Source organism: Spermophilus citellus (assembly GCF_964194105.1).
Source record: "Spermophilus citellus genome assembly, chromosome: 18".
Lineage (NCBI taxonomy): Eukaryota > Metazoa > Chordata > Mammalia > Rodentia > Sciuridae > Spermophilus > Spermophilus citellus.
The window spans coordinates 57,415,669-57,443,058 of NC_138200.1; the positions used below are offsets into that span (position 1 = coordinate 57,415,669).

A 27,390-nucleotide genomic window follows, 5' to 3' on the forward strand; every position below is an offset into this window, starting at 1 on the left:
AATCAGAAATGCTTCCCAGAAAAAATGAGGGCAGGAGGGATCTCTTCCCCAGGTCAGCTCATCTTGCCCGAGGACACCCATCTGGCCCATGGGCACAAAACAGCCACCAAGGAAATCGCTGGACCTCCTGACCTCCTTCGAGCCCTGTCCCAGGACCGGTTCCAGGCAGCTGCAAAAACAATGGCTGGTCCCTAGCCCTTTCATCATCGGAAGCTCACAGTTGGTGTGGGATGTTCTGGCCCTGGACGGGGCCTCCTGGGCAGATGAGACCAGGCAGCTGGCTGAGCCGGGTGGCAGGTGCATCCTTAGGGGCAGGTGTGCTCTGGGGCCTGAGGAGGGCTGGGGGAGGGATCCCCGGCACACGCCCGGCCTGTGTGGCTCCAGGATGATCCCCCCCCCCCCCCCCCCCCGCCTCCCTCTTTCAGATGGCTCATGCATTATAGAGGACATCCCCCTGAGGCCTCAACCCTGCTGAGCGAGAAGGAGTCTCTTTTTTTAAAATTAATTTTCTTAATTAACTCAAATCCTGGCCCATTAGGACTCCGGTTCTGCGTCGCACAGTTCTGTGGGTTGACAAATGCATGATGTCACACACCCACCATCAGTGAATTACCCAGAACAGTTTCTTCACCCTAAAAATCTCCTGCGCTCCACCTTTTCTTCCTTCCTACACTCCCAAAAAAGCCTTATTTCTCAGACTCAGAGATAGAGAATCCCATGGCCTGTCCGGGATCCACAGCAAGAGAAGCAGGGCCTGGAACAGGGTCTCCACACCTCTTCCTTCCTCGAACTTCTTTTCCTGTATGCTTCCCCCATCCCTCCCACACCCCACCCCTCAATGTGCCAGAACTTTCCACACATTCGTCCCTTGGCTCCATAGCCCTTGACCCCACCTCTCGGACACACACGCTCACACACGCAGGCCCAGCTCACCGGGAGGCCCTGTTTGATGTTGAGCAGCAGCGTCTGAACCTCCTGCATGTACTTCCAGGATGGGTGGCCCTCGAGCAGCACGTCCTGCACCGACTCGGTGGCACTGAGACTCACCAAGACCCACAGATACCGCTGCTCCTGCTCGCTCACCCGCGCCTTCTGCTGCAGAGACAGGAGAAAACTCTGGAACCCCCCAATGTGGGCTGCTCCACTGTGACCCTCCTCCAAGGACTTGTCCCTGCATGAAACTGACCACAGGGGTCTACAATGGATATCGGGCAACCTCGGACCTGGGTCAAGGGTGGGCTCACTTGAGGGACTGATGAAAGGCCCCTGGACAACAGCAGGACCTGCCAAGACCAAAGTGCCTCTCAGGCTGGGGTCCACAGGGGATCGCAGGAGGTGGGGGTCTCCGCAGCCCAGGAAGGGATCCTCACCAGCCTGGTGATGTTGGCAATCCTGAGCACCCCCTCGTAAGGCACGCCGATCCTGTAGTTGATGGGGAAGTAGTGTTTCTAGAGAGGGACGAACCAGGAGGTCAGAGGCAGAAACTGCACAGACAGGCTGCCCCAGCCCAGGTGCATGCCAGCACAGGGAAGGCCCGCACCAGAGAGGCCCCTGCCGGCACAGGAGTCCTCTGAAGAGGACACATCCCTACTCCCAACAGCACTAACGCCAGCTCACTTTCCTCTGGGACACAGGGAGGGTGAAACTAAATACATAGTTCCTGCTCAAGCTGAAGTTTTGGGCCCGGTGTAAGGACCTCCTACTTCAAGAAAGACATGTATTTTCGGGGTGAGAGGGATGTTCTATAACTTGCTGTGGTGGTGGTCGCCCAACTCTGTGAACACACTAAAAACCAAGGGAGTTATACCCTCTAAATGAGTGAATGGTAGGGCACGTCAACACTGCCTTCATAAGCTCTTTTTAAAAACAGAGTGGGCATCTCCACTCCCCAAAAAGAACCAAACATTCCAATTGGCAGGTCTTTGTCTCCCCTGCTAATAAGTGCCGGGATGGGGGGTTCCCCCAGGGAGTTGCTGGAAATGCCCTGTGGCGGGTGGGGGGGGGAATTAAAGGTCAGGAGGGGGGGAAGCCCTGGGAGATGGCGGGAGGGGGCCGGTAAAGACCCCAGACACGTTGGTTATGTGTTAGAGAAGGGAGCCATGGCAACACTGGGGCTGACTCAGGTCCTAGGAGGGTCCCTGACTATCCAGAGCCTTGTGCCAGGTGCGCCATGGGGCTGGGGACAGGGGTGCTGGTGGTACCCATGTGGTTACCATGTACTGAAGCCGGTTCCTGTACTGCAGCTTGTCCCGAAGGAAGCCTGTGACGGTGCACTCCTTATTCTGGGTCAAGGGCCACACCTCCAAACCCTCATTCCCCAAGGCCACACCAAGGAGGATCCCAAGATCTGTGGACCACAGCCAACAAGAGCACGTCAGCACCAGGTACCACGTCCACACTGTCCCCAGGGCCCAGCTGTGCACCACTGTCATCCACGTTCTTGGGTTATAAAGACACATAGGAGAGGTGGTGACAGATGCACAGACCCTGTCACCTGAGGAAGACTTCCCACCCAGAACCCCCATGGTTTCCCTGGGTCTGGACCTCAGAAGAGCAAGGACAGGTAGGTGCAAGCTGTCCAGAAGGTGATCCACATCCACCCCACCCCTGGCCAGCAGATCCCCCAGGAGGCACTTAATCAAGGCCAGTCCCCAACTCCTGCCCCTTGGGGTAACCCTTAACTTCCTTAGAGGGCAACCTCAGCCCCTGGTGTAGGGGTGACACGTTTTCAAAGCCCATTGCTGGATTTCCATTCAGATGTGGATTCTAGTTCCAACTCTAAAAATCACGTGACCCAAGCTACGTTTTCCCCTCCTCTATCTGACCTTGGCATCCCTCATCATTAAATGTACCAGTGGTCTCTGGCGTCTTCCATTTTGGTGACTCTGGGATCTCAGGCTGTTAGCTACAATGATTTACCAACATTACCAGCCTTGACCACTGGGGGGCACTGCGACCTCAAAAATAGCCTTTGTGATTTCTACCTAACTGAACAGACTCAATACCTGAGAGAATTTGCAATAAATTGGAGGGTAATTAGAGCAAAAAGAACAAAACAAAAAAGGGCAAGATGTTTCCAAAAGTTCAACCTCACAAATAAAATAAATAAACAATTAGATTACGGTGGCACACATCTGTAATGCCAGTGGCCTGGGAGGCTGAGGCAGGAGGAACACAAGTTCAAAGCCAGCCTCAGCAACTTAGGGAGGCCCTAGGGAAATCAGTGAGAACCTGTCTCTAAATAAAATATTAAAAGGGTTGGGGATGTAGCTCAGTCTTTAAGTTCCCCTGGGGTTCAATCCCCAGTACCAAAAAAAAAATTAGATGCCATTTTTCATCTAACAAAATAGAAAAAAATGTGTGGTAACACACACCTATGATAATCCTAGCGACTTGGGAGGCTGAGGCAGGAAGATTATAAGTTTGAGGCCAGCCTTGACAAATTAACCAGACCCTGTCTCAAAATAATAATTACATAAGGGCTGGGGGTGTAGCTCAGTAGGTAAGTCTGAAGCCTTGGGTTGGTTCCCAGCATCACACACAGAAAGAAAGAAAGAAAGAAAGAAAGAAAGAAAGAAAGAAAGAAAGAAAGAGAGAGAGAGAAATGAAACAAAAAGATTTCTGTGTATTTGTTTTCTTTTAAGTAATATTTGATGCTGCCAAAGTAGTGAAGAAGGTGCTCTCATCCTGAAAGCAATTTGGCAAATGTTATTATTAATGAATTCAATAAAGTCCACACCCTTTGACCCACTAAACTCAAAAATCAGAAGAACTAAAACAAGAAAAAGAGACATAGACCAAAAGATTTATGGACTGCAGAGTGTTATTTTATAATAGTGAAAATCTGTAAATGACTAGGACATTCCATCATAATGAATGTTTCCAGTAAAAATCACATTGTTAAGGAATTATTATGATGTGTGATGAGAAAAATAAGATATGGATGGTGATGTTTTTGAAAAACATGACCCAACACTATCTGCATTCCCAGCAGGACTAGAATTTTATTTATACGTGTGTTTACAATTGTTTACATATGTGTTTGGAAAATGTGGTGGAAAGAAATGTACCAAATCTCTATGGGAGATTTTTGTGTTCTATATATTTTGTGGAACATTTTACATGTTCTACAATCCATACCTATTATTATTATTAGAGTCAGAAGCAAAAATTTCTCCCTCTCCTCCTGCCTGCCCCATGAAGGCAGCCAGGCTGAGTCACTTCCCTGACCCACCTGTTATGAGTAGGAATTACTGATTGGACTTTCCCCACTCACTTACTTCCTGGTACTTGGAAGACTTTTGTCCTTATATCCCCACTGGCCTGGGCCACTCTACCTGTTGGATCACTTCTCCCTCCTCCCTTTCCAGCCCCATCCTGCTGGGTCCTGCTCCAGGACTTTGCTCCTGTTGGACCCCTCACCAAGGGCACCTTCCCTCGGGTTGGCTCCTCAGGCCTGCTCATGGCCTGGGCCACACAGGGGCTGCAGTTGCCTGCCCTTCCCCTCCACGAAAAGTTGCCAGTGTGAAGTAATCCAACCAGCGCGCTTGGTCTCTTGCATCTCCCTGACATGGTATTGGGCCAAAGCAACAGATAAATGCAAACCTAGCCAGTGTTCGTGCCTTGAGATAGTAAGTCCTAAAAGCCTCTCAGCCTTGCACTGACTCCTGAAGGTCAAGATCTTGTGTCCCAGCTTTTGCTCCTGCTCTGCCTTGCTCTAGGGATCCCCTCACACTGCAGATCTCTTTAAAAGTCTCCCTGGGCTTCTTCCCCCACCCTAGGGTCTGCCCTGCCTAGACCAGCCCCACCAGCCTCTGACTCCAGCACCACCTGCCTGATTTACTCACTCCCTGACCACAGCACTTCACCCTTGGTTTGTGAATCACCAGTGCTGTGGTCTCATTGACTGAGCGCTTTATGCCTGAGTTTGGGGATTGGCCTCCTGCAGTGGAAATGGGAGGGTGCATCTGAATCCCCTGGGGAGCCAGCCAAGGCAAGGAGAGCTCAGCACCCTCCGCCCCAATCCAGCAGGCCTGGGGTGGGGCCAGAGAATTTGCCCTTGTAACCAGCCCTCAGGTGAGGCTTCGGCCTTTGATCTGGGCATGCACCTTAGGAACCATGGACCTAGAGCAACAGGTCCAGGGTGGTGGCCCAAGAACCACATCTAGCCCACAGGGATTGCCCGTTAAAATCTGAATTTCCACCTTTCCTTTAAAAAACAGTGTTTCTGCAGGGTAGAGTGGCACACTCCTGTAATCCCAGTTGTCACTCAGGAGGCTGAGGCAAGAGGATTGCAAGTTTGAAGCCAGCCTGGAAAACTTAGTGAGACCCTGTTCCAAAATAAAAAAGGCTGGAGGTGTGACTCAGTGGTAGAGCACCCTGGGTTAAATCCCGGTACCGCAATAAGAAAGAAGTGTTTCTAGCCTGACATAGTGGCATCCCCACCTGAGATCCCAGCAGCTCAGGAGGCTGTAGCAGGAGGATCTCAAGTTCAAGGCCAGTCTGGGCAACTTAGTGAGGTCCTAAGCAACTTAGGAAGATCCTATCTCAAAATTAAAAAAAAAAAAAAAAGTGCGAGGGATGTGGCTCAGTGGTTTAGCATCCCTGGGCTCAAATCCCAGGACCAAAATAGTGTTTCTGTCTACACTGCTTCTTCTTTCCCATGTGGCTGTCACTATGGGGAGTCCACTCCATTCCCAGGTCCTGCCCTGGAGCCTTCTGGCTCTGCTAAAAGTGGCCTCAAAGCAGGGACTGGGTCTCAGAGGGCCACAGCAGCTCAGCCTGGCACAGCTGGGCATGTGGGCTGCCCTGGAAACCTCTCCCTGGACCACCTCCCTGCAGTCTGGGCAGCTTCTCCTCAGTCTTCAGGGGGCCCCATTTCTCATTTTAAACTTATTTTCTGTGGCCTCCACCCAGAGAAACAGGGAACCAAGCAGGGTTGGCACAGCCAAAACCACAAGACCAATTGTCACCCCCACACTTTGTGCCCCAGGAACCACACAGCCAGGATAGGCCTGACCCTGGTCAGGAGGCCCTTCCTGCTCCTCCTTCCCCCCCCCCCCCAGAGGTAAGGACCAGGGAGAGAAGCAGAAGCTGAAGGAGATGGGTAGAAGGAGCTTTCTCCTGGTTCCCTGGCCTGGGGGGTGGCAGGGGAGTAGGGGTCCCTGACCCAATCTGAGCCTAGGCAATGGGTTGAGGAGCATTCCCCCCAAAATTCATATTCACCTGGAACCTCAGAATGTAACCTTATTTAGAAACAGCATCTTTAGAACTCGTCCTGGATTTAGGGAAGGCCCCAGGTGCCCTGGTCAGAAGGAGAGGACACGGACACACCCAGAGGGAAAGTCCACGCGCAGACAGAGGTGAACTGGAGTGAAGCTGCCACAGAGAGGGAGCCCCAGGAGCCCCCAGAAGCCAGAAGAGGTGGGAGGGCTCCTCCCTGAGTCCTCAGAGGTAGCATGGCCCTGCTGATTCTGGCCCCAGAATCTGGTCTCCAGAATTATGAGAGAGTAACACTTGCTGCTGCCTAGCATCCCAGCCCCTCCACTGGGCAGCCGCTCCCCCTGCCCCTGCCTCTGCCCTCCCCCATCCTCACCACCCACCAGCCCCTGCCACGCCCGAGATCTGCCTCCTGGGCCTGCTCCCCTCCACCTGGCTTCCCATTCCCACCTCCACCCCAGGACCTGACAGTTGCTACCTGCTGCCCATAAGGTTGCAACAGTGACCCCAGATTCCTCAAAAGCAGGGGACTCCAACCGTGACCCCCTCTGCCACCTTCCAAGGCTCCTTGTGGTCTGGTGAAGCGGGTGCTCTTCACCTGGCTTTCAAGGCCAACGCCACCTAGGCCCAAACCAGCTTTACGGCCCAGACTCTCCAGCCCCTCCACTGAGCTACTGCCTGGAACTCGGTCCTCCCCACCCCGTCTGCCTTGTGGATGTCACCCAGCCTTCAAGACCACCTCAGGTGGCACCTCACCAAGCAGCTTCCTCTGCTCCTCAAGACCTGGAAGCTTCCCTAACACGGGGCCTGGCTGGGTCCTTCACCCATTCTGAATGTCCTGACTCTTTCCAGTGTCCCTCCGCAAGGACCGGGGTACACCCAGCTCTTGGCTGAACCCCTCTGAGCTCCAGCCCCTGCCCCCATTTATTTGGCACACAGTCCCTGGCCACCTAACTCTGAACTGGGTGACAGAGGCTGAGGGGCACAAAGCAAATGAGGTCCTGTTGTCATGTCAAGTCACTCTCCAGTGGGCTCGTGGGCGTCACCAGAGAAATGTGCCGAATCAGAGTGAGTGACGCTGAGCCTGGGGTCTGGAGGGCTCCATCTGGCCTCCACCCACAGGCCTGAGCGTCCTCCAGGACCTTTCTTTTCTTCTGTCCTCATTTCAACTTATTTTTTTCTTTTCACCAACCGCACCGGTATCGGCCTGCCTTTTGATCTTGGTGTTATAGAGTGAGGGGCAGAGGAGAGCAAGCTGCCTTCTCCAGGTGCTGGACACACAAGTCCCATGTGTCTTGGGTCCCTGGTCCCCACCCCACCCCTGCTGGCCACACCCAGGGAGGACAGTAATCCTCTCTCCACACCCTCTGCCCCTGCCATGTTCCCTAGCACCCATGAGTCAGTCCATAGAGATGCTGCCACCCACCCCAGCGCCTGCCCCATCGTCTAGCCACTCACTGTGCCACCCCGTGCCCACCCTACCTGGGACTCCCGTCCAGCTTGCCTGCCTGAGCCTGGGGTCAGCGACAGGCAGGGTGGCTGTGGAGTCCCTGAGACTACCTGCAGCTGAGCTGGGGAGCATCTCAACTTCTCCCCAGCAGGGACGCGCTGGTTGCCGTGGCTGTGGCTGAGCCCTCTCTGGGTCAAGGCCTCCCGGAGTGGGTCCCTGGGTACTCACAGCGCAGCCAGGTGAATCCCCGGGGCATGGTGGTGCACTGGCTTCCCCAAGAGCAGAGGTGCTGTCCCCAGCGGTGTGTCCACAGGAGCCTGAGCAGGGCCTACATGGCCACGTGTCAGAAAAGGTGGCCACCGAGTCAGGAAAGGGCTGTCCCCAAAGGAGATGCCAGGCAGCAGGGATCAGGCAGGTGCTCCTGGGGCAGCAGCCTCCCTATCTGGCTGGCAGTGAGGACAGCTGGGGGGCGGTGGCTGCTAGTCCCATGGCAGCCCAGGAGCTGGTATGAGATAGCAGTCTCCCTCAGGGTCTTCCTTCCCGAAGAGGAGGAGGAGAGGAGGAGGAGGAGGAGGAAGAGGGGGAGGAGAGTCCCCAGCAGGCCCCTTGGAATCTGGGGCTGGGTGGCGCTTTCTCTGATTCCTCCGACTGCAGCTGCTCAGTGTGAGATCCGGCTCTGGAAAAAGAAGGAGGAGAGAAAGTGATTATGTAAGAGCAGGGCTGCCACTCAGCCACAGGCAGGCACAGAGGACCCACCGCAAGCGCAGCACCGGCCCACGCCACCGGGACTCCCGGGTCGCGCGCAAGAACCGACTTCAGGACTCCCGAGCGGCGGCCCCAGCCCAGGACTGAGTTACGATGACACCAGCTGGCAGCCTTGGGCAGGAACAAAAGCAGACCTCGGAATGCATGGGCAGTGTGGGCCGGCACCCAGGAGAGGGGGCTGCCCGGAGGAGGAGGTGAGACTCCTGGTGAAGCTGGGGGTGACCCGGCTGCAGGGGAGGCTGAAGAACACATGGCTCAATCACCCTCCTCACCTTCTGAACGAGCCCCTCCTATATCACTCCCTTCTCCTCCCCCTGCCCGGCAAAATACGATTGTCCAGTTAAATCTGAATGTCAGATAAGCAAATACTTATCCCAGTCTGATTGTGTCAGGCATGATTTTTTAGCATAAGTATGTCCCAAATATTGCCTGGGACATACTTGTGTTAAAAAGTATTCATTGTTAGCCGGGTGTGGTGGCTCACACCTGTGATCCCAGAAACTCCCGGAGGATGGAGCAGGAGAATTGCCAAGTTTGAAGCCAGCCTCAGCAACTTAGGGAGGCTGTAAGCAACTTAGCAAGACTTTGTCTCAAAATAAAAATAATAAAAAGGGCTGGGGATGTGACTTAGTAGTTAAGCGCCCTTGGGTTCAATCCCTGATACCAAACCCCCCCACACACACACACAAAAAGTATTCACTATCTATCAGCAATTGCAATTTCAAATTAATTGGAAGTCATATATATGTGGTGTGGTGTGTGTGTAACTAGATTTGGCGTCCCTATGCTAACACCAGAGCCCTAGAGCTCTCTTCTTGAGAACTCAGTGTGTGTGTGCTAGACCCAGAGCTAACGACATTTTTCATCAAATCTTCAACACCACTTAATGAAACCATAAAAATCTTATTTTACCAATGAGGAAATTGAGGTCCAGAAAGGTTAGGGCATTTCCCCAAGGCCACACAGCCTGTAAAAAGTGACAGGAATTCAAACCTGGCCCACTGGTAGTCATTCTCAGAACTCAACACCCACAGCATTCTCATAGAGTTACCTGTCCGTCCCTCACTGGGCTCCGTAAGACATGGTCTGGGTCTCCATGTTGTAGATGAGGCTGAGGTGCCCAGTAGCTGGGCTGGCTCTGCAATTCAGTCTCTGAGCAGGTTCTATTCCATCCCCATGTTCTTCCCTGTTCCCCCTCTGGTCAGGGGAAAGGGCCACAGGGTGAGGGTTTGGGGGGAAAGGTGGTATGATTCGGGGGTCTTCTCTACTTTGGCATCTAGAGCATGGACCAGAAATGCTGGCCCTGGGCTGGGGCTGGGCTCAGCAGGAAGCCCTGGCCTAGCAGGCACCAGGCCCTGGGGTTGATCCCCAGCCCTGAAGAAACAAACCAAAGAAAACAAAGAGCCAGCCCTTGCCCTTGTGGATCGCTGTCCTCCCTGGGTATGTCCAACTGGGAGGACCGTCCTTTTGTAGAGCAAGGACCCTCCACCCATCTCTCCCCTCCACCTCACCCTGGTGATTTCCCTGCTATCACAGTGTCCCTGCCAACTAGACTTTCAGTTGACATTTTTCCAGGTTTATGGAGGTATGACTGTCATCCGTAAAATTTGCCTTTTTTTAGTGTATGAGTCAGAGAGAGAGAGAGAGAGAGAGAAAACGAGAGCGCGTACGCAGTGCTAGGGACTGAACCCAGGGTCTCACACATTCTAGGCAAGCGCCCTATGCTGAGCTACACCCCCAGCCCTTTTTCTTTTTTATTTTGAGACAGGGCCTCACTAAGTTGCCCAGTCCAGCCTTACACTTTCAATCCTCCTGCCTCGGCCTTCTGTGTAGCTGGGATTATAGGCCTGCACCATGCACCCGGCTAAAAGTTTATCACCACCACAGTCACAAAGTAGAAAACACTTCTGTTCCTGCAGAAGCCCCTCCCACTGTCCTGCAGGGAGCCCTCCCACCTCAGCACTCGGCAGGGACCCATTTGTTTCCTGCAAGCACTTTTCCCACAGAATGTCACACAGTTACAATTCTGGGGTGCGACCTTCTGCATGTCACTTCTCTCTTGTGGCATGCTGCACTTGGGGTTCTCCATGTTTTTGTCATTGTTTTTTGGTACCAGGCATTGAGCCCAAGGGCGCTTAACCACTAAGCCACATCCCCAGCCCTTTATTTTGGAGACAGGGTCTTGCTGAGTTGCTTAGGGCCTCACTAAGTTGCTGAGACTGGCTTTGAATTTGAGATCCTCCTGCCTCAGCCTCCCAAATCACTGGGATTATACAGGTGTGTGCCACCGCGCCTGGCTGCCATGTTGTTACCCGCATTAGAAATCCTCTTTTGGGGGGCTGGGGTGGTGGCTCAGGGCTACCACTTGTGCTTGCCTAACATGTGTGAGGCACTGAGTTCAATTCTCAGCATTACATATAAATTTAAAAAATAAAGATCCATTGATGACTAAAAAATATTATTATAAAATGAGGCTAGGGTTGTAGCTCAGTGGTAGAGCGCTTGCCTAGCACAGGTGAGGCACTGAGTTCGATTCCAGCACCACGTGAAAAAAAAATAAATGAATAAAAAAAGTTATAAAAATGTATGTATTTTAAAATACATATAAAAAAAGAGAAATCTCCTTTTTCCTTGCTGAGCAGTTTGTACATTGTGTAACTGGATCACTGTTTGCTTCCCCTCCATGGAAGGGCAGTTTTGGGTGACAGGGAATAAGAGCCCTGCAGGTTTCTGTGTGGATGGCCGTGTCTGTCTCTCTTAGGCCTACCTGTCGTTTCAAGTCGTGCACCACGGCCCTTCAGAACACCGGCAACCCGAGTGCCACTCAGGGGCCTGGGCCGCTCATCACCTCTGAGCACCCCTCAGCTTTGCTGTGCCCAGGACGGTGGGTCTCAGAGCCCAGACTTCCCCACATCCAGGCACACACCACTATCAGGATCTTTGCCCTGTCCTTGTCCCGCAAACTCTTTGGGCAGACTCCCCATCAGAAAGGCTCCAACGTGGAACTCTGCCTGTGTCCTGGCTGAGAAATCAAGCAAATGAGAAATGGAGCCATGGTCAGCTTCATGGCACAGCTGTATCAAGTCCTGAGCCTGAGCATCATCTGTGGTCCCACCCCTGTGCCCCCGGACATGGAGGGGGCGAGTGGGAGAGCCCAATGAGGCCGCCAAGTAGGAGTTACGAATGACAGAAGCCAGACCCAGGCTGAGGGGCACAGCGGGAACCTAGGCCGCTGGGAGAGGCTGGAACAGGTACGGCCCAATGGCTTGGGGCTCCTCTCTGGCAAATTAGGCCTAACCAAGGGCCTGGGAGCTTGACTGTGGCCTTCCCCACATCTGGGAGGGGCCAAGCCTGCCCTTGGTCTCTCTGTCTCTTTTTCTTACTCTCTCTCTCCCTCCGTCCCTCCTTCCGTGTCTGTCTGTATGTCTCTCTCTCTCTCTCTCTCTCTCTCTCTCTCTCTCTCTCTCTCTCTCTCTCTGGGGTGGGGAGGGGAGTGGGTGAGGAGTTTGGAAACACTGCGCCTCTCCTACCCCACCCCACTCTACCCCTGGGGCCTGTAGCATCATTCAGAAGCTCATGCAGGGAAAAGTTGTGCTAGAAAGTAAATGAGGACATAGTATTCTTCATAGTTCAGCCATGACGAGCATTTTCAAAGTTGCAGAAGCAAGTACAAAGTGAATATTCATTTTTCCCACTTATTAAGGACCCTGGGAGGGCCGGGGTCAGAGAGAGGGAAGGTATGTGGGGAAGGAAGGGTGACAAGAACTAAATCTTCCATGGCAGAAAGTCAACAGATAAGGGCTCAGATGAAGAAGCAGTGGCGAAAGACTGCTTTCTAGAAAAAGGATAGATGGTTGATAGATAATGATGATAGATAGATAGATGATAGATAGATAGATAGATAGATAGATAGATAGATAGATAGATAGATATTTTTAAAAGTTCCCTGTGTCTGGAAGCAGAAAGAGGCCGGCTGTTGTTTATAATATCACACTGAACTATTTTATTCTTTTGCTTGGGGGGATTATTTTTTTGATTGTTTGTTTTTATTTGTTTGATTGATACTGAGGCTTGAACCTAGAGGTGCTTTACCACTGAGCTGAATCCCCAGTCCTTTATTTATTTATTTTAAATTTTATTTTGAGACAGGATCTCACTAAGTTGCTTAGGGACTTGCTCAATTGCTCAGGCTGGCGTCAAACTTACGATCCTCCTGCTTCAGCCTCCCAAGTCACTAGGGCTACAGGCATGAGCCACTGGGCCCAGCTATTTCTTCTTTAATTCAGGTGCAGACATAACTTGGATTTAAATTTTTTTTCAACCAAATTTAAAACAGTGAATTTCTGTGCTGGACCTATGTTGCAATGTCCAGCCATGTTGGGCCTCAAGGACCTGTTCACCTTGGGACATCATTGCCCCTTCTTTCCATAGCTACCTGCTTTGGTTCTTCTGTCCCCTGCCTGAGAACCAAGACCACCCCCAGAGAGGGAGCAGTGGAACCCCATTTGGAGTTGTGAGTTTAACTCTAAAGCCTGGTCCCCAACCCAGAAGAGAAGAGGACACACAGCCAGCGAGAGACCCCAAGTACCCATTCTATCGGCTGTGGGACACATCACTCCAAAATAAAGAGGCAGAAAACCATTTTTTTTTTTTCATGAACTATAGGTTGGCTGGAACTTAGCTGACCCAGGCTGGGCTCTGCTGGTCCAGGCTGGACTTGGGCTCTGCCCACAACTAATCTATTACACCCACCCAGAACATTCTTCTCTCAAAGAGGCCAGCCCTGGCCTAAGAGTCCTAGGGGACAGAGTATTGAGTCACTTGCCCAGTCTGACTACTTTCCTCTAAGTAGGACAGGGCCAAAAGGGCCTCCAAGTCATTCCAAACAGCCCCACATTCTAGAGATGAGCAAATGGAGATCTGGTGGGGGTGGGAGCTGGCCCCAGGGCACAGGGCCTCCAAGTCTCCCCATCTATCTCCGTCAATGAATCAAACCGTGCCCCCATTAGAATGTGGGAGGCACAGGAAGTCATCACAAGGAGTGAGTCACATATGTTCTAGACAGGAGGGAAGGCAGGAAAATAGGACTGCGTTTAGGCCTCAGGAAAAGGGAGAGAAAAACAGACATAGGAACCATTAATTCCAGTTGATTTCATTAGCCCAGGGTCCCTTATGTCTTTTGTTCCTTTCTTTTGTTTAAAGATAGAATTTGCATGCCATAATTAATTTCATTAGTTAATTTCATATTTCTGAATAATATTTTAAGCACCACCCCTGTTCTACCAGTGGAAATAAGATTTCAACTCCGGGGCATAAGATTTAGCACAAGACCTACTCCCAACCACACATAAGATGTCAGTCGCATTCTGAGAAGTGGCCTGGGTCAGACTCTGGCTCCTATTCAGTACAAGTCCAATCTGCAAACAAATTTCTATGCCTCCATGTGACTTACTTTGACCAATGGGATAGAGAGAGTTTGACTCCTCTTTCCGCGGGGAAGGCTTTGTATTGTGTAAATAATCCAGGTAGCCTCCTAAAGGAGACCCTACTGAGGTCCCAGACATTTGAGTGAGGCCATCTTAGACCAGCTGGCCACAGCCAAGTCATCCCAGAGTCAGTCAACCCACAGAATTGTGAGAAATAAACCACTATTATTTTAAGCCACTAAGTTGGGGGCTGGTTTTTAATGCAGAAAACGTTGACTGATACAGCATGAAGGTGTGTCATCTCTGCAGAATGTTCGGTAAAAGGCCTGATCAATCCCAACCCAAAGCATCTTGTGGGAGTTCAGAGGCTTGTCTTCTTAGAATGAAGCTCAGTTCTAGGTCAGGAGGCCTTTGGGGACAAAGGTATCCTGAAATTGTCCTAACACACAGTTCAGAATCTTCTGTAGGAGATGAACTTTCTAGAATTTAGGACTAATCAAGACTTCTTATTTGCTCTGGCATTTTTTATTTTTTTGCAACTTGTTTTTATGGAAATTTTGTCAAACAAACCCAACAAGATAGACTAGTATAATGGACGTCCATATAGTCATGACTCAGCTTCCAAAATTATCAATACCTGTTATTTCAGTTTTACCCACATCCCTCCTTTTTTTTCTTTTTCTTGGACTATTTTAAAGCACTCACTAATATGTAAGGATTTTAATAATTTTAAATAAATATAGACACAATGTAATTATTGTGCCCCACCAAATTAATAACTGCTTAGTATAATTCAATACAAAATCCATATTCAATTTTCCCTATTTTTTTAAATGTCTTTTTTTAGTTCCTTGGTTTGCACCCACAGGGTGGTCCATACAGTGCACTGAACAGATGTATCCCTTATGTCTTTTGTTCCTTTCTTTTGTTTAAAGATAGAATTTGCATGCCATAAGACTCACCACTTTAAAGTGTTCAGTTCAATATTTTTGCTTTTTTTGTGTGTGTGCACTCATATAGTGCAACAATCACACTTACCTAATTTCAGAACATTTTTATCACTCCAAAAATAAAAAAGTCATCAGTAATCGCTCCCCATTCCCCTCCCCCAAGCCCCTGGCAACCACTAATATTCTTTCTGTGTCATTGGATATTCCTGCTCTAGACATTTCACATAAATGGAATTGCACACTACGTGGACCTTGTTTACTAGCTCCTTCCACTTAGCATAATGATGTCAGAGTCCACTCATCAGTAGCGGGCTATGGACTAAAAGGTTGTGTCCCTCCAAAATTCATATGCCGAAGCCCATCATCTGAAGAGGTGTTACCTGGAGATGGAAATTTGGGGAGGAAGTTAGGGATTTGACTACAACTCATCACACACTGTGTAGTGTGGTATTTTCCACTTATTAGCACTCAAAGAGTTTCAGATTGTAGTTGGTACAGTGGCACAAGCCTGTAATCCTGTAATCCCAGCAACTCAGTAGATAAGGCAGGAGGATTGCCAAATTTGAGGCCAGACTTAGCAACTTGTGAGATTCTGAGTAATTTAGCAAGACCCTATCTCAAAATAAAAAATAAAAATGCCTGGGGATGTAGCTCAGTGGTAAAGCACCTGTGGGTTTAATCGCCAGTACCAAAAAAAAAAAAAAGTTTCAGATTTCAAAACATTTTGGATTTGGAATTTTCCGATTAGGGATGCTCAACCTGTACTCCATTTCTTTTTTATTGCCAAATAATACTCCATTGTATAAATATACACATTTTCTTTTACATTCATCAGTTGGTGGGCATTGGGTTGTTTCTGCTTTTTGACTATTATGGAAAATACTGCTGAGAATATTCATGTATAAGCTTTTGTGTGGACATCTCTTCATGTCTTCTCTTGGGTATAGTAGTTCCCTCATATCCTCAGGGGATATGATCCAGGATCCCCAGAAGATGTCTCACACTGTTCCTGCCACCAAGCCCTATATACACTGTGTCTTTCCCCCATATATCTTTATTTTATTTTTATGTGATGCTGAGGATCGAACCCAGTGCCTCACGCATGGTAGGCGAACACTCTACCTCTGAGCCACAACCCCAGCCCTACTGTAGATCTTAACACCCTTGTCATAGTATTATTATTTTTTTTTTTGGAGGGGAGGGTACCAGGGATTGAACTCAGGCACACTCAACCACTGAGCCACATCCCCAGGCCTATTTTGTATTTTATTTAGAGACAGGGTCTCACTGAGTTGCTTAGCACCTCGCTTCTGCTGAGGCTGGCTTTGAACTGTGATTCTCCTGCCTCAACCTCTGGATCTGCTGGGATTACAGGTGTGCACCACCCTGGCCTGCTTTTCTTTTCTTATTAAGTAGAGAACTTCACATTTTCACTGAAAGGAAGCACTTTACAGTCTCTCTTCAGCCTATTCAAGTAGCCAGGATCATTACTCTTGTGTTTGGGGGCCTTAATAGGTGAAATAAGGGTCATTTAAACACAGGCCCTGCCAGACCACAATAGTCAAACTGATCATCAAGATACTACTAATTAATGCAGGGGAAGGTGGTGTATACAATGTGGGAACACCGGACAAAGGAATGACTGACATCTCAGGTGGGATGGAGCAGGATGACGGGAGGTTTCGTCATGCTACCCAGTTTAGCGTGCAATTTAAAACTTACAAATTATTTACCTCTGGAATTTTCGATTTAATTTTTTTGGACCAAGGTTGACCACAGGTAACTAAAATCACAAGAAGGAAAATTTCAGATAAAGGGAATGACTGTACACCTAGAAATAGAATTGTTAGGTCATCTGCTAACTGTTTAGATCTTTGAGGAGCTGCCAGCCTGCTTTTCAAAGTTCTTTTTATTTTTTATTTTGAGACAAGGTCTTGCTAAGTTGCTGACTCTGACCTTGAACTTGTGACCCTCCTGCCTCGGACTCTGGAGTAGCTGGGATTGCAGACATCTGGCATGGTACCCAGCCCGGTGACACTTTTTTTTCCCCCCTCTTAACTTTGAGGTCCAATTAATCTTTCTTTTTTCTTTTCTTTTTTTTTTTTTTTTTTGATTGTTTGTGCTTTTGGTGTCATATCTAAGAAATCATTGCCTAATCCAAGGTAATGAAGATTTACATCTTGGTTTTATTTTAAGAGTTTTACAGGTTTATCTCTTACATTTAGGTCTTTGATCCATTTTGAGCTAATTTTTACATACGGTGTGATGAAAGACATCAACCTCACTCATGAATTTGTCTATTCAGTTGTCCCAACACCATTTTTTTTAAAGACCATAAGTTTCTCCCATTGAAAGTTCCTTGCTCTTGGGGCTGGGGATGTGGCTCAAGCGGTAGCGCGCTCGCCTGGCATGCGTGCGGCCCGGGTTCGATCCTCAGCACCACATACCAACAAGGATGTTGTGTCTGCCGAGAACTAAAAAATAAATATTAAAAAAAAAAAGAAAGTTCCTTGCTCTCTTGTTAAAATCAGTTGACCGTAAGCTCAAGGATTTATTTCTAAACTCTCATCTCCACCCCTTGATCTATATGTCTATTCTTATGCCAGTACCACACTGTCTTGATTTCTATAGCTTTGTAGCAGGTTTTGAACTCCTAAGACCTTATAAGCCCATAACAATTGACTTCTTCTTTTTTCCTCCCGTGCATGTGTTGAAGAAACTGGATCACTTTTCCCACGTTCTGAATTTGGCTGAATGCATCCTTGGAATGTCACTTACTTTTTTTTTTTTTTAATACTGGAGATTGGACCCATTTACCACTGAGCAACATTCCCAGGCCTTTCTATTTTTTATTTTGAGACAGGGTCTCACTGAGTTGCTCAGCTGGCCTCGAACTTTCTATCTTTCTGCCTCAGCCTCCTGAGTGGCTGGGATTACAGGTGTGTGCCACCACACCTGCCTCTCTCAAGGTTTTAAAATCTCTATTTTGGGGGGCTGGGGTTATGGCTCAGCGGTAGAGCATTCGTCTTGCACGTGCAAGGCCCTAGGTTCGATCTTCAGCACCACATAAAAATAGATAAATAAAATAAAATTATTTTTTAAAAGTCCATTGGTTAAAAAAAATCTCTATTTTTAATACTTAGATTAAGAGGCATCTTTGGACTCAAGCATAATTTTTATAGGTGTTGAGTACTCCCTCTGGTCACAGCAAGAGGTACATAGTGTCTGCTTGTCCCCCTTATTGAACCAATGTCTCTTTTTCTCTTATCTTATCCATTATAAATCTCCCACAATTTTTATCTTTCATCGACACTGATGATTAAAACCTTGACCCAGTATTTCATTAGATGGTAACTCCTGATTCTCTTTCCGTCTACATTTATTACCGTGATTCTTCTAGAAAGTAGAACTTTCCCTTCTTGTCTATTTTCTTATCTTCAAGCTTAGCCTGCACACACACACACACACACACACACACACACATACACACACACACACACAAAATACCAGGACAGAGCTTGATTCATTCCCTCTTCCAGTTTTCAGAATGAGTTGTTCCCTCCAGAGATAATGATTTTTTAGCATCATTTAAAAATGTTTTACAGCTTGTTAATCATCTCGTGAAAAATCCACAGATGAATCACTGCAGAAGCCGGGCATGGTGGTGCAGCCTGTGATCCCAGCAACTCAGGAGGCTGAGGCAGGAGGATCACAAGTTCACAGCCGGCTTCAGAACCCGGTGAGACCCTGTCTCAAAATTATAAAGAAATAAATAAAAAATTAAAAGGGCTGTAGCTGTAGCTCAGTGATAGAGCATCCCTGAATTCAATTCCGGTACTAGGGGGAAGAAATCACTGCTGAAATTTTACTTCTCTTTGCCTTCCTCAGCATGGGTCTTTGCAGTCCCACTGACTCTTGGTTCCATTTGGATGTTCCATTCACTGTTTTCTTAAAGTCTTCTTCTCACAGGCCATGACTTGTGAATCTATGTGTGGGTTCATCTTCCCTTCCATAATCTAAGGAATCATAAATCCTACCAAAGTGAGTTGTCTTGCAACACCCACATAGGTTCTGAATCCAAATGCACAGATAACATCAGCCTGGTCTTGTACCTGTTGGCTAGTTTTCCCCAAATTTCTGCCTTAGGTAATGTTGCCTTCCCAGAGTGAAGGATTTGTTTGATCCCAGAGTGAAGGTGGTTATGTTGATGGATCATGAACTTTCTGGTCTGGATAGAAACTGTGTTGTTCATGCATTGTTCCTTCATTAATTGTTTGTTTATATATATTTCAATCTATTGAAGTTATTTTTAAGTGAGGCTTTTCAAGTTCAAGGTAGAATGGACGCACAGTAAAGCTCACCCTCTGAGCACACGGTTGGACACATTTCAACAAACAATACACCAATACCCCCTTCAAGGTATAAAACATCTCTGTCACCCCCAGAAGTTCCCTTGTGCCCCTCTGCAGCCAGTCCCCTTCTTCACTTCCCACTGCCCCTAGAGTTTGACTTTTTTCAGAATAGTATATAAATGGAAGTATATAGCATGTTGCCATTCATCTGTTGATGGACGACATTAGAGCTACTCTCAGGTTTTTTATGAATGAAGCTGCCACGTGCATTTGCATACAGGTTGCTAGGGTTTGGATATGATTTGAGTTTCGGTGCTGGCTCATGTGTTGGAAGCTTGGTCCTCGGTGTGGCAAAACTGGGAGATAGTGGAACCTTTAAGTAGTGGAGCCTAGTGAAGGTAACTAGGTCAAGGGGGTGCTACCCTTGGAAGTTTATGCAATTCTCATGAGGTCCCACTTTGGTCCCTGGAGAGAGGATTGTTGGAAAAGAGCAAGAGGGACCCCTCCCTGCTCTCTGGCATCCTCTACTGCCATGTGACTTCTCCCTTCCTCACATGAGCCTGCTCTCATTATGCCATCTACAGTGAGGTCCTCCCCAGAGCCCAGCAGACACCAGCACCAGGCCCTTGAACCTGGTGTATTTGAGTAAAATAACCTGTGTCTTTATACATAACCCAGCATCAGGTATTTTGTTATAATAATGGAAAATGGGCTAATACGCTGGTCTGGGAACATTTGGTTTTCTTTTTCTTGGGTAAATACCTAAGAGTGAGTTATTAGGTAAGATAGCTGGAGATAATAAGAAATTTCCAAGCTATTTTCTAAAGTGTCTATTTATTCTTCTTTTTGATATTCAAATTATTGAGTAGGCTAATGAGAACTCCTTCTGCCAGGTTTCTGCCCTATTGGCATGACTCCAGTAGTTTTCAACAGTTTCTTTTCTTTGGGGCCTTACAGAAGTTTCCAGGCTCATCTTATACATTTTCAGTCTCAGACTTGGCATCAGATACTTTTTCAAGGACCATTTCTAGAGATAAATGAGACTTAGATACTGCAGCCTGGGCACCAGGGTGCTCATTACTACAGGGCTGCCATTGTTTCTAGGCCTTTCAGGTAAAAAGACATAGGAATTTATATTATTTTTTTTTTATTTTTGGAGCTAGGGATTGAACCAAGGAAACTCTCCACTGAACTACATCCCTCGTCCTTTTTTATTTTTATTTTGTGACAGGGTCTCACAATTGCTTTCAACTTATAATCCTCCTGCCTCTGTCTCCCAAATAGCTGGATTACAGTGTGTGTATCACTGTGCCCAGTGGAAATTCAATTTTTAAAGAAAGATAAAAATATGTAATTAATTCATAAATAAATCATTTAGCATTATAAAGTTTTTAACTTCTTCAACTCATTATTGGCATTTTTTGTAGTGAAAATCTTGCTTCCTAGTGACACAAGATAACTATGTTTTATCTATCTATCTATCTATCTATCTATCTATCTATCTATCTGAAAATAGTAGCACCAATAAAACAGTCTATGTAATTTAAGATTTCTCTGTGATTCTTTTATCTTAGGATCTATTCCACTAGAAATGTACAGTCAGAAAGACCATGTGTTTCAATTTATTTTTGATTTTTAGGTATTTAAATATATTTGTGGTTTCAGTTACATAAAACAATTACATCATTCCAAAGTGACAAATACCAATAGTCTATCAGAAAGGTCTAGCCTCCAATCTCTCCTTCTTTGCCCCACTTCACCCTTTCCTGACAGATTACCATTTTGGTCAGCTTTTGGCTTATCCTTGCATTACTTAAAAGCATAATTTTCCTATTTCCTCTCTTTTTGCTCCCCAAAGGGAACATACTACACATATTCTTTTGCACCTTACTTTTAAGAAAACTATTTAAAGATATGGGCTGAGGTTGTAGCTCAGTGGCAGTGTGCTTGTCTAGCATGTATGAGGCACTGGGTTCAATTCTCAGCACCACATATAAATAAATAAAATACAGATCCATTGACAACTAAAATTTTTTTAAATATATACAGAAGACATAGAGCAAATATACAGTGGAACATTATAAGATAATCACATCTTCTATCTACGACCCAGTTGAAAAACAGAATCTGGCCAACCATCCCAGAAGTTCACCATGTGCCCCATCCCAATCCCAGCTACCCCTAGAAGTAATCACCACCATCCTGACAATGATCCCACCCTCCCTTTGGAGTTTCTGGGTGGTTTTGTTAACCAACTGCACTGCCAGGACATTAAGTTTATTTTTTTGGCTGTATTCATTTAAAACACTGATGTCTCTTTTAGTTTGAGGTTTTCCCCTCCATTCCATTCTTCCCCCTTACAATTCTTCTGTTGAAGAAAGTGGAGAGATTTCACATGTAGAATATGTCTTTTTTTAATGTGTTTAATTCAGAGACCTTAGGCCCTGCAGCTAGAGCTTTAGGATCCTACATAAGCAAACAACAGTGAAGGGGCTCAGGTTGTAGCTCAGTGGTAGAGCACTTGTTTCTCACGTGTGAGGCACTGGATTAGAGCCTCAGCACCACATAAAAATAAAGCTATTATATCCATCTACAACTTAAAAAGTTTAAAAAAAAAACTACAGTGCAATGTCAAGGACAAAGCAAAACTAGAGACTTTTCCAACCAGAAACCGCCAACTAACTTCCACCTAGACACTTTTCCAATCAGACACCACCAATTAACCTCTAACTAGATTCTTTTCACTCTAACCTGTCAAATGCAGCTTCTTTGGCTTCCTTCCGAGTTCAGCCTGTAAAATCTGGCTGTCCACCTGCTCCAGTGAAGCTCTCTGAACCTCTTCTGGTTCTGATTCAAAAATCACAGTTTGCTCCAATCAACTCGGTTAAATCTATGTTGCCTGAAGCTTTTCTTTTAACAAGCATCCCCAGTCTAGGCTTTGCTGAGGACGAAATCATGGTGCAGGTCTAGCTGTTCCTGTTTCCGCTTTACTTCTGCCTGCGGGGGTGGGATCAGATTCAAGCTAAAGATGGGATGGTGCTCCCCAGGAAGTGCTCAGTTTCTGGTTTCACTCTTTGCTGATGTTGGTAGCTACGGATGCTGCATGCTTAGCACCATAAATCATCAAGGGTGACTAAATGTGATATTCTAACTCATGATTTCTGATAAGATCTTTTCCCATGAGACAAGAGGAGGCAGATCAACAGCTTTGCCAAGACGTGTGATATGAATGAAATATTGTGCTTTCTTTCTTCAGCTGGTCTTCTCTGAAATCAGATAGGATCCAGGCAGGCATGATTTGTTTTCAAATGTCTGCTTCCCAAACCAGGATCAACTGAGTTCTAGACAGGCTCAGCTTTTACCCATGTGACCCAAAGTCACCTGCATGATCTTTATCATGATCTTTATCACTGCTGGGTTCAAGAACCAAAAAAAGTTAAAGAAATGTTTAAAACATATGAGCACCAGGCTGACTATTTTTCCTAGAGCAGTAATTCTCAACTCAGGATGATTCTGTCCTCTAAGGAACATTAGACAATTGGACACTTTGGAGTCACAACTAGGAGTGAGGGTGCTACTGTCATCTAGTGGGTAGAGGCTAAGGATGCTACCAAATATCCTACAATGCACAAGACAACCCCCAACAACCAAAAAATTTTCTAGCCCCAAATGACAATAATGCTTAAATTGAGAAACCAAGTCCTAGAGAATCAAGAAAAGTTGAAAAAGAACCAAAAGTAACTTCCTTCCTCTGAGATTGAATGTATGTACTGCAGGGTCCAGGTACCATGGAACAAGGTCCAACATCGACCATGGAAAACATAATGTTAAGTGAAATAAGCTAAATTCAGAAGGTCAAGGGTCAGATGTTTTCTCTCATATGTGGAAGTCACAGAGGAAAGGAAAAAGGTGGCAGAGGGTCTCATGAAAATATAAGGAAGATCAGTAGAGTAGAGGAAGGGGACCAGGGGGAAGGAGGGAGGGAGAGAAAGGGGGATACCAGGGAGCAATATTGACCAAATTATAATGTCATATTGTTGCATGGATGACTATGCAATAACAAATCCCACCATTATGTAAAATTATAATGCACCAATAAAAATATGGAAAAGGAGGGGGGAGAACAACAGGCACTATTTAGAATAAACTTACGTGGTCATCAGAGTCTTCATTTCTATGGCTATCATCTATTTATGGTAAGTAATTTGAATACTGCACTTATGGTAGTGGTCTAAAGTCTTCTTTGAAAATAAATGTGGTTCGGTTTCTAAAATAGGAATTATCCTAAGGAAGCATGTATTGGTAACATATAGACTCTGAGACTGGACTGCCTGGCTCTACCTTGCCTCACCTCATCTGTACAAACTTCTGACCCCAAAGGGCTACATAAGGATTCACTTGGTTTCCCTATACAGAGAGCTAAGAACATGAGCATTTACCTTCAGTAAACGCTATCTCAGTATTTACTATTGTTAGTGTTGTTCACTGCTATTTACAGAAAAGATGGATTTTAGGAAACTCAAGCTTTTAAACAATTTTTAAAATTTTTTATAGTTATAGATGGATGGAATGCCTTTATTTTATGTGTTTATTTTTATGTGATGCTGAGGATCAAACCTAGGACTGAGCTACAGACCCAGACCTCAAGCTTTTTAAAATTATTCATTCTTTTATTTACTACTGTTTTTGTATTATCAATAGGAGTCTCTGAGGAAAATACTTTATTGTGGAAAAAAAAGAAAGAAAGGAGAGAGAGGGGTGTGGAGAGGGAGAGGGGAGGAAGGAGCCCAGTATGGGACTAATTGAGGGGACCCTTGAATGCTCTGAACAGCTCCTGCTTCAGGGAATCTGCTCATGCCCTTCTGAAGGCCCCCAACTTCTAACCTCTGACCTCCAACATCTGACCTGTGACAAGGGGACTCAGAATGGAAGAGGAGGGTCTGGAGGATGCACACTGGTGTTATTATCTGAAAAAGGGCACAGTAGTGAGGGGACTCCAGCAGGTCCTTGTGCCCCAAGGCTTCATGGGTACAGCAGGATAGAAAGGAAAACAAAACTAAGCAAAAAGGACCAAGTCTCCTGCTGGAGGGTCTTGAGCTCAACAGCTCCGTGGAGATACCTCTGCAGAGGGGTTACCCTCCCTGTGCATCAAAAAAAAAAAAAAAAAAACTATCAACAAAATAATGGAGCTCAAAAGGATGAAACTCTGATATGTTGTCCAGAGAATATATATGGGTATAAATATTCTGGAAGACCATTGAGCAATTCTAATAAAGTTAAACCTGCACCTACTCTATGACCCAGCAATTGCACTCCTAGAAAAATATAGGTATCCACATAAGGAATGAGCAAACATATGTATTGCTGCTATCTTCATATTATCAGCAATATCTAGTTCACAAAATAGAAAACAATCTGACTATCCATCCATAGAAGACCAGATATGAAAACCGATATAGCCATACTGGGGACTACTATTCAACAACAAAAGGGAAAGAACTACTGATCCATACAACAGCACCAACAATGCTCAAAATGTATTTTAAGGAAAAGAAGTCAGACACAAAAGATCACATTATATACTTCCATTTATTTGAGTGCAAGAACAGGTAAAAAAAATTAGCTATGATGATAGAAATCAACCATGGTTGCTCAGGGTGGGCAATGGTGGTGGACATGTCTGGAAAAGGGCATGAGAGAACTTTCTGGGGAATTAGAAAGGTTCCATCTCCTGCTTGGAATGTTGGTCACATGGGTATACACAATAGTCAAAAGCCATCTACCCTGGATTAAATAGTGCCCCTCTCCAAGTTCACATCCATTTGGAATCTCAGAACATAAGATTATTGGAATCAGGGTCTTGGAAACAGGGTCTTTGAGGTATAATAAATGAAACAAGATCATTTTGGGTTGAGGTAGGTCCTAATCCCATGACTGGTGTTCTATTTTATTTTTTAAATGGGGATGGTAACAGTATTTCTTTTTTTTTTAATTTTTTTTTTTTTAATTTTCAGCGGACACAACATCTTTGTTGGTATGTGGTGCTGAGGATGGAACCCGGGCTGCACGCATGCCAGGCGAGCGCGCTACCGCTTGAGCCACGTCCCCAGCCCATGACTGGTGTTCTTATAAGAAGAGAAAATAGTCACATAGGAGACTTCCACATGGGAAACTACCACGTGACAATTGAGCCAGAGATTGAATGATTTCTCTACAAGTCAAGAAGCATCCCTAGAAGCTGGGAGGAGACAGAGAAAGATCCTCCGGTGGCGCCTGCCCAGAGATCACAACACTGCCAGCATTTTGATTTATCTCTTGCCTCTAGACCTCTGAGAACCCAGTTCTGTTGTAATAAAGCATCAAGTTTGTGGTACTTTGTTATAGTAACCCTGGGGCACTAACATCCCACCACGTTGAACATTAAAGATCCATGCATTTTAAGTGAACTGTACTCTAAATTTATTTATTTATTTTTTCGAAGGTCTCTATGGAAACAGCAAGCTGATGATAAAGGAGGTGACCTGGCTCATACTTCACCCAATTATACAGAACACCTGAGGGAGCACAGCCCAGGGCAGATGAGTGTTCTCAGAGTGTGGGCAAACCTGGGCACTGCCCAGCCAGACCCCTCCCAGTGGCTCCCCCTTCACGCTCATTCACCATGCAAAACTGTCCCCTCTGCCCACAGCAAAAAATATCCTCTGATCCTCTGGCAAGCAAGCACCACATGGTCCATGGGCAGCACTACCCAAGAGATTGATGTGGATGTTCTATTAAAAAAGTGAACTGGGGGCTGGGGATATAGCTCAGTTGGTAGAGTGCTTGCCTCTCATGCACAAGGCCCTGGGTTCAATCCCCAGCACCACAAAAAAAAAAAAAAAAAAAAAAAAAAAAAAAAAAAACCCTGTAAACTGACCTACTTCTGAGGAAGGTCAATTACCCACAATTAAAGACTGCAGAAAAGCCAGGAAGTCAAGTTAGGAGCCAAGAGCATTGGTATAACTCTTCCCCATGAGACCTGCTTCCTTGCTGGTCTGTCGTCTGAAATGCCAACCTGCAGGAATCTTCAGTCCCATTCCTTTGCTTTCTGCAGTCTAGGGAATTTTTTTTAATGTCTTTATTTTGCATCATGGTACAAGCCCCTGACCTTGAGAACTGGCCCACCACCTAAGCACACCCCACAGATGTGTGCACAAGGATCAGGGTCAACCAAGGTCCAGAATAGACACTGAATGCAGAGACCACCTGGCCCAGTCCTACTGGATGCTCGGTTCCCCACGGAGGCTTCACCACATGCCTAGGAATTTTCTGTTCATTAACTTGCTGAAGATAGAAACTGTTATTATCTTCTCTTTCTGATGAGGAAATTGAGGACCAGGGGGTGAGGTGACTTGTCCAAGGTCACACAAGAAGTAAGGTGCTGAGCAAGGATTTCAGCCCAGCCAGTGTGGCCCACTGCCTTAACCACTGGGATACCCTGGTGAGTGGACATCACATCCTCCATTGGCCAAGAGCCCAAAGGCTTTTCTTTGTTTCTGACCTAGTCCCTTGTAACTCTTTTTCCCTTGACTGTTCTTGAGAAACATAAGGCAATGAGTCACGAGTTCGGTTTTAGGATAGCCCAGAGACTCTAAAACCCTCTTGGGACATCCTCCAAAACATTCCATAAACAAAACTGAGTGTGACAGGATGAAGCTTCCGTGGTTATGTTTGGGGGGTTTTAATAGGTTTTGTTTTGAAATGAAAGTTAACAAAACAAGAGAATGAATTGGAAAAGACAGATCAGAACCATACAGTTTTCCCCAACTGAGTGGAAAACCCCAGCTCCTAGGAAGGAGGACTGTGAACTGGGATTGCTGGGAGTAATTACTGGTTCCTTACTTCAGGAAAGGAGATGTAAGCCTTTAGGTACCAACTCTGCACATGTCCACAGACCCTGCCCAGAGAAGTCCACAGTAGCTATTGGTTCTGTCAAAGAATATTCTCCAGTTAAGTGGCCCAGAACAATGGAAAACCTAAGGGAGTGGTTGTAATTTAGTAGTTGAGCGCTTGTCTTGCATGCGTGAGGCATTGGATTGGATCCTCAGCACCACATAAAATAAATAAAAAAACAAAGATTTGGGCTGGGGTTATAGCTCAGCAGTAGAGCACTTGCCTAGTATGTGTAAGGCACTGGGTTCGTTTCTCAGCACCACATAAAATTAATTAATTAAATAAAGGTCCATCAA

General features: G+C 46.5%; 1 protein-coding gene across 4 annotated transcripts in view; it reads right to left on the reverse strand.

Annotated features, from left to right (window-relative positions):
• Positions 1-27,390, reverse strand: part of IL34 (interleukin 34) — a 61,993-nt gene that overhangs the window by 3,336 nt on the left and 31,267 nt on the right. Inside the window, exons 1-5 of one of the 4 annotated variants that reach the window (XM_081275537.1) lie at positions 9,486-9,503; positions 7,898-8,345; positions 2,214-2,347; positions 1,371-1,448; positions 934-1,095 (exon numbers count right to left, since the gene is read on the reverse strand). In XM_081275537.1, coding sequence (XP_081131663.1) covers positions 934-1,095; positions 1,371-1,448; positions 2,214-2,347; positions 7,898-7,925 — 402 coding nt within the window. In that variant the 5' untranslated portion in view covers positions 7,926-8,345; positions 9,486-9,503. Of the gene's footprint in view, positions 1-933; positions 1,096-1,370; positions 1,449-2,213; positions 2,348-7,897; positions 8,346-8,425; positions 8,553-9,485; positions 9,504-27,390 lie in introns of those variants that run through there. The other 3 variants (XM_081275536.1, XM_081275538.1, XM_081275535.1) reach the window with 3 other exon arrangements.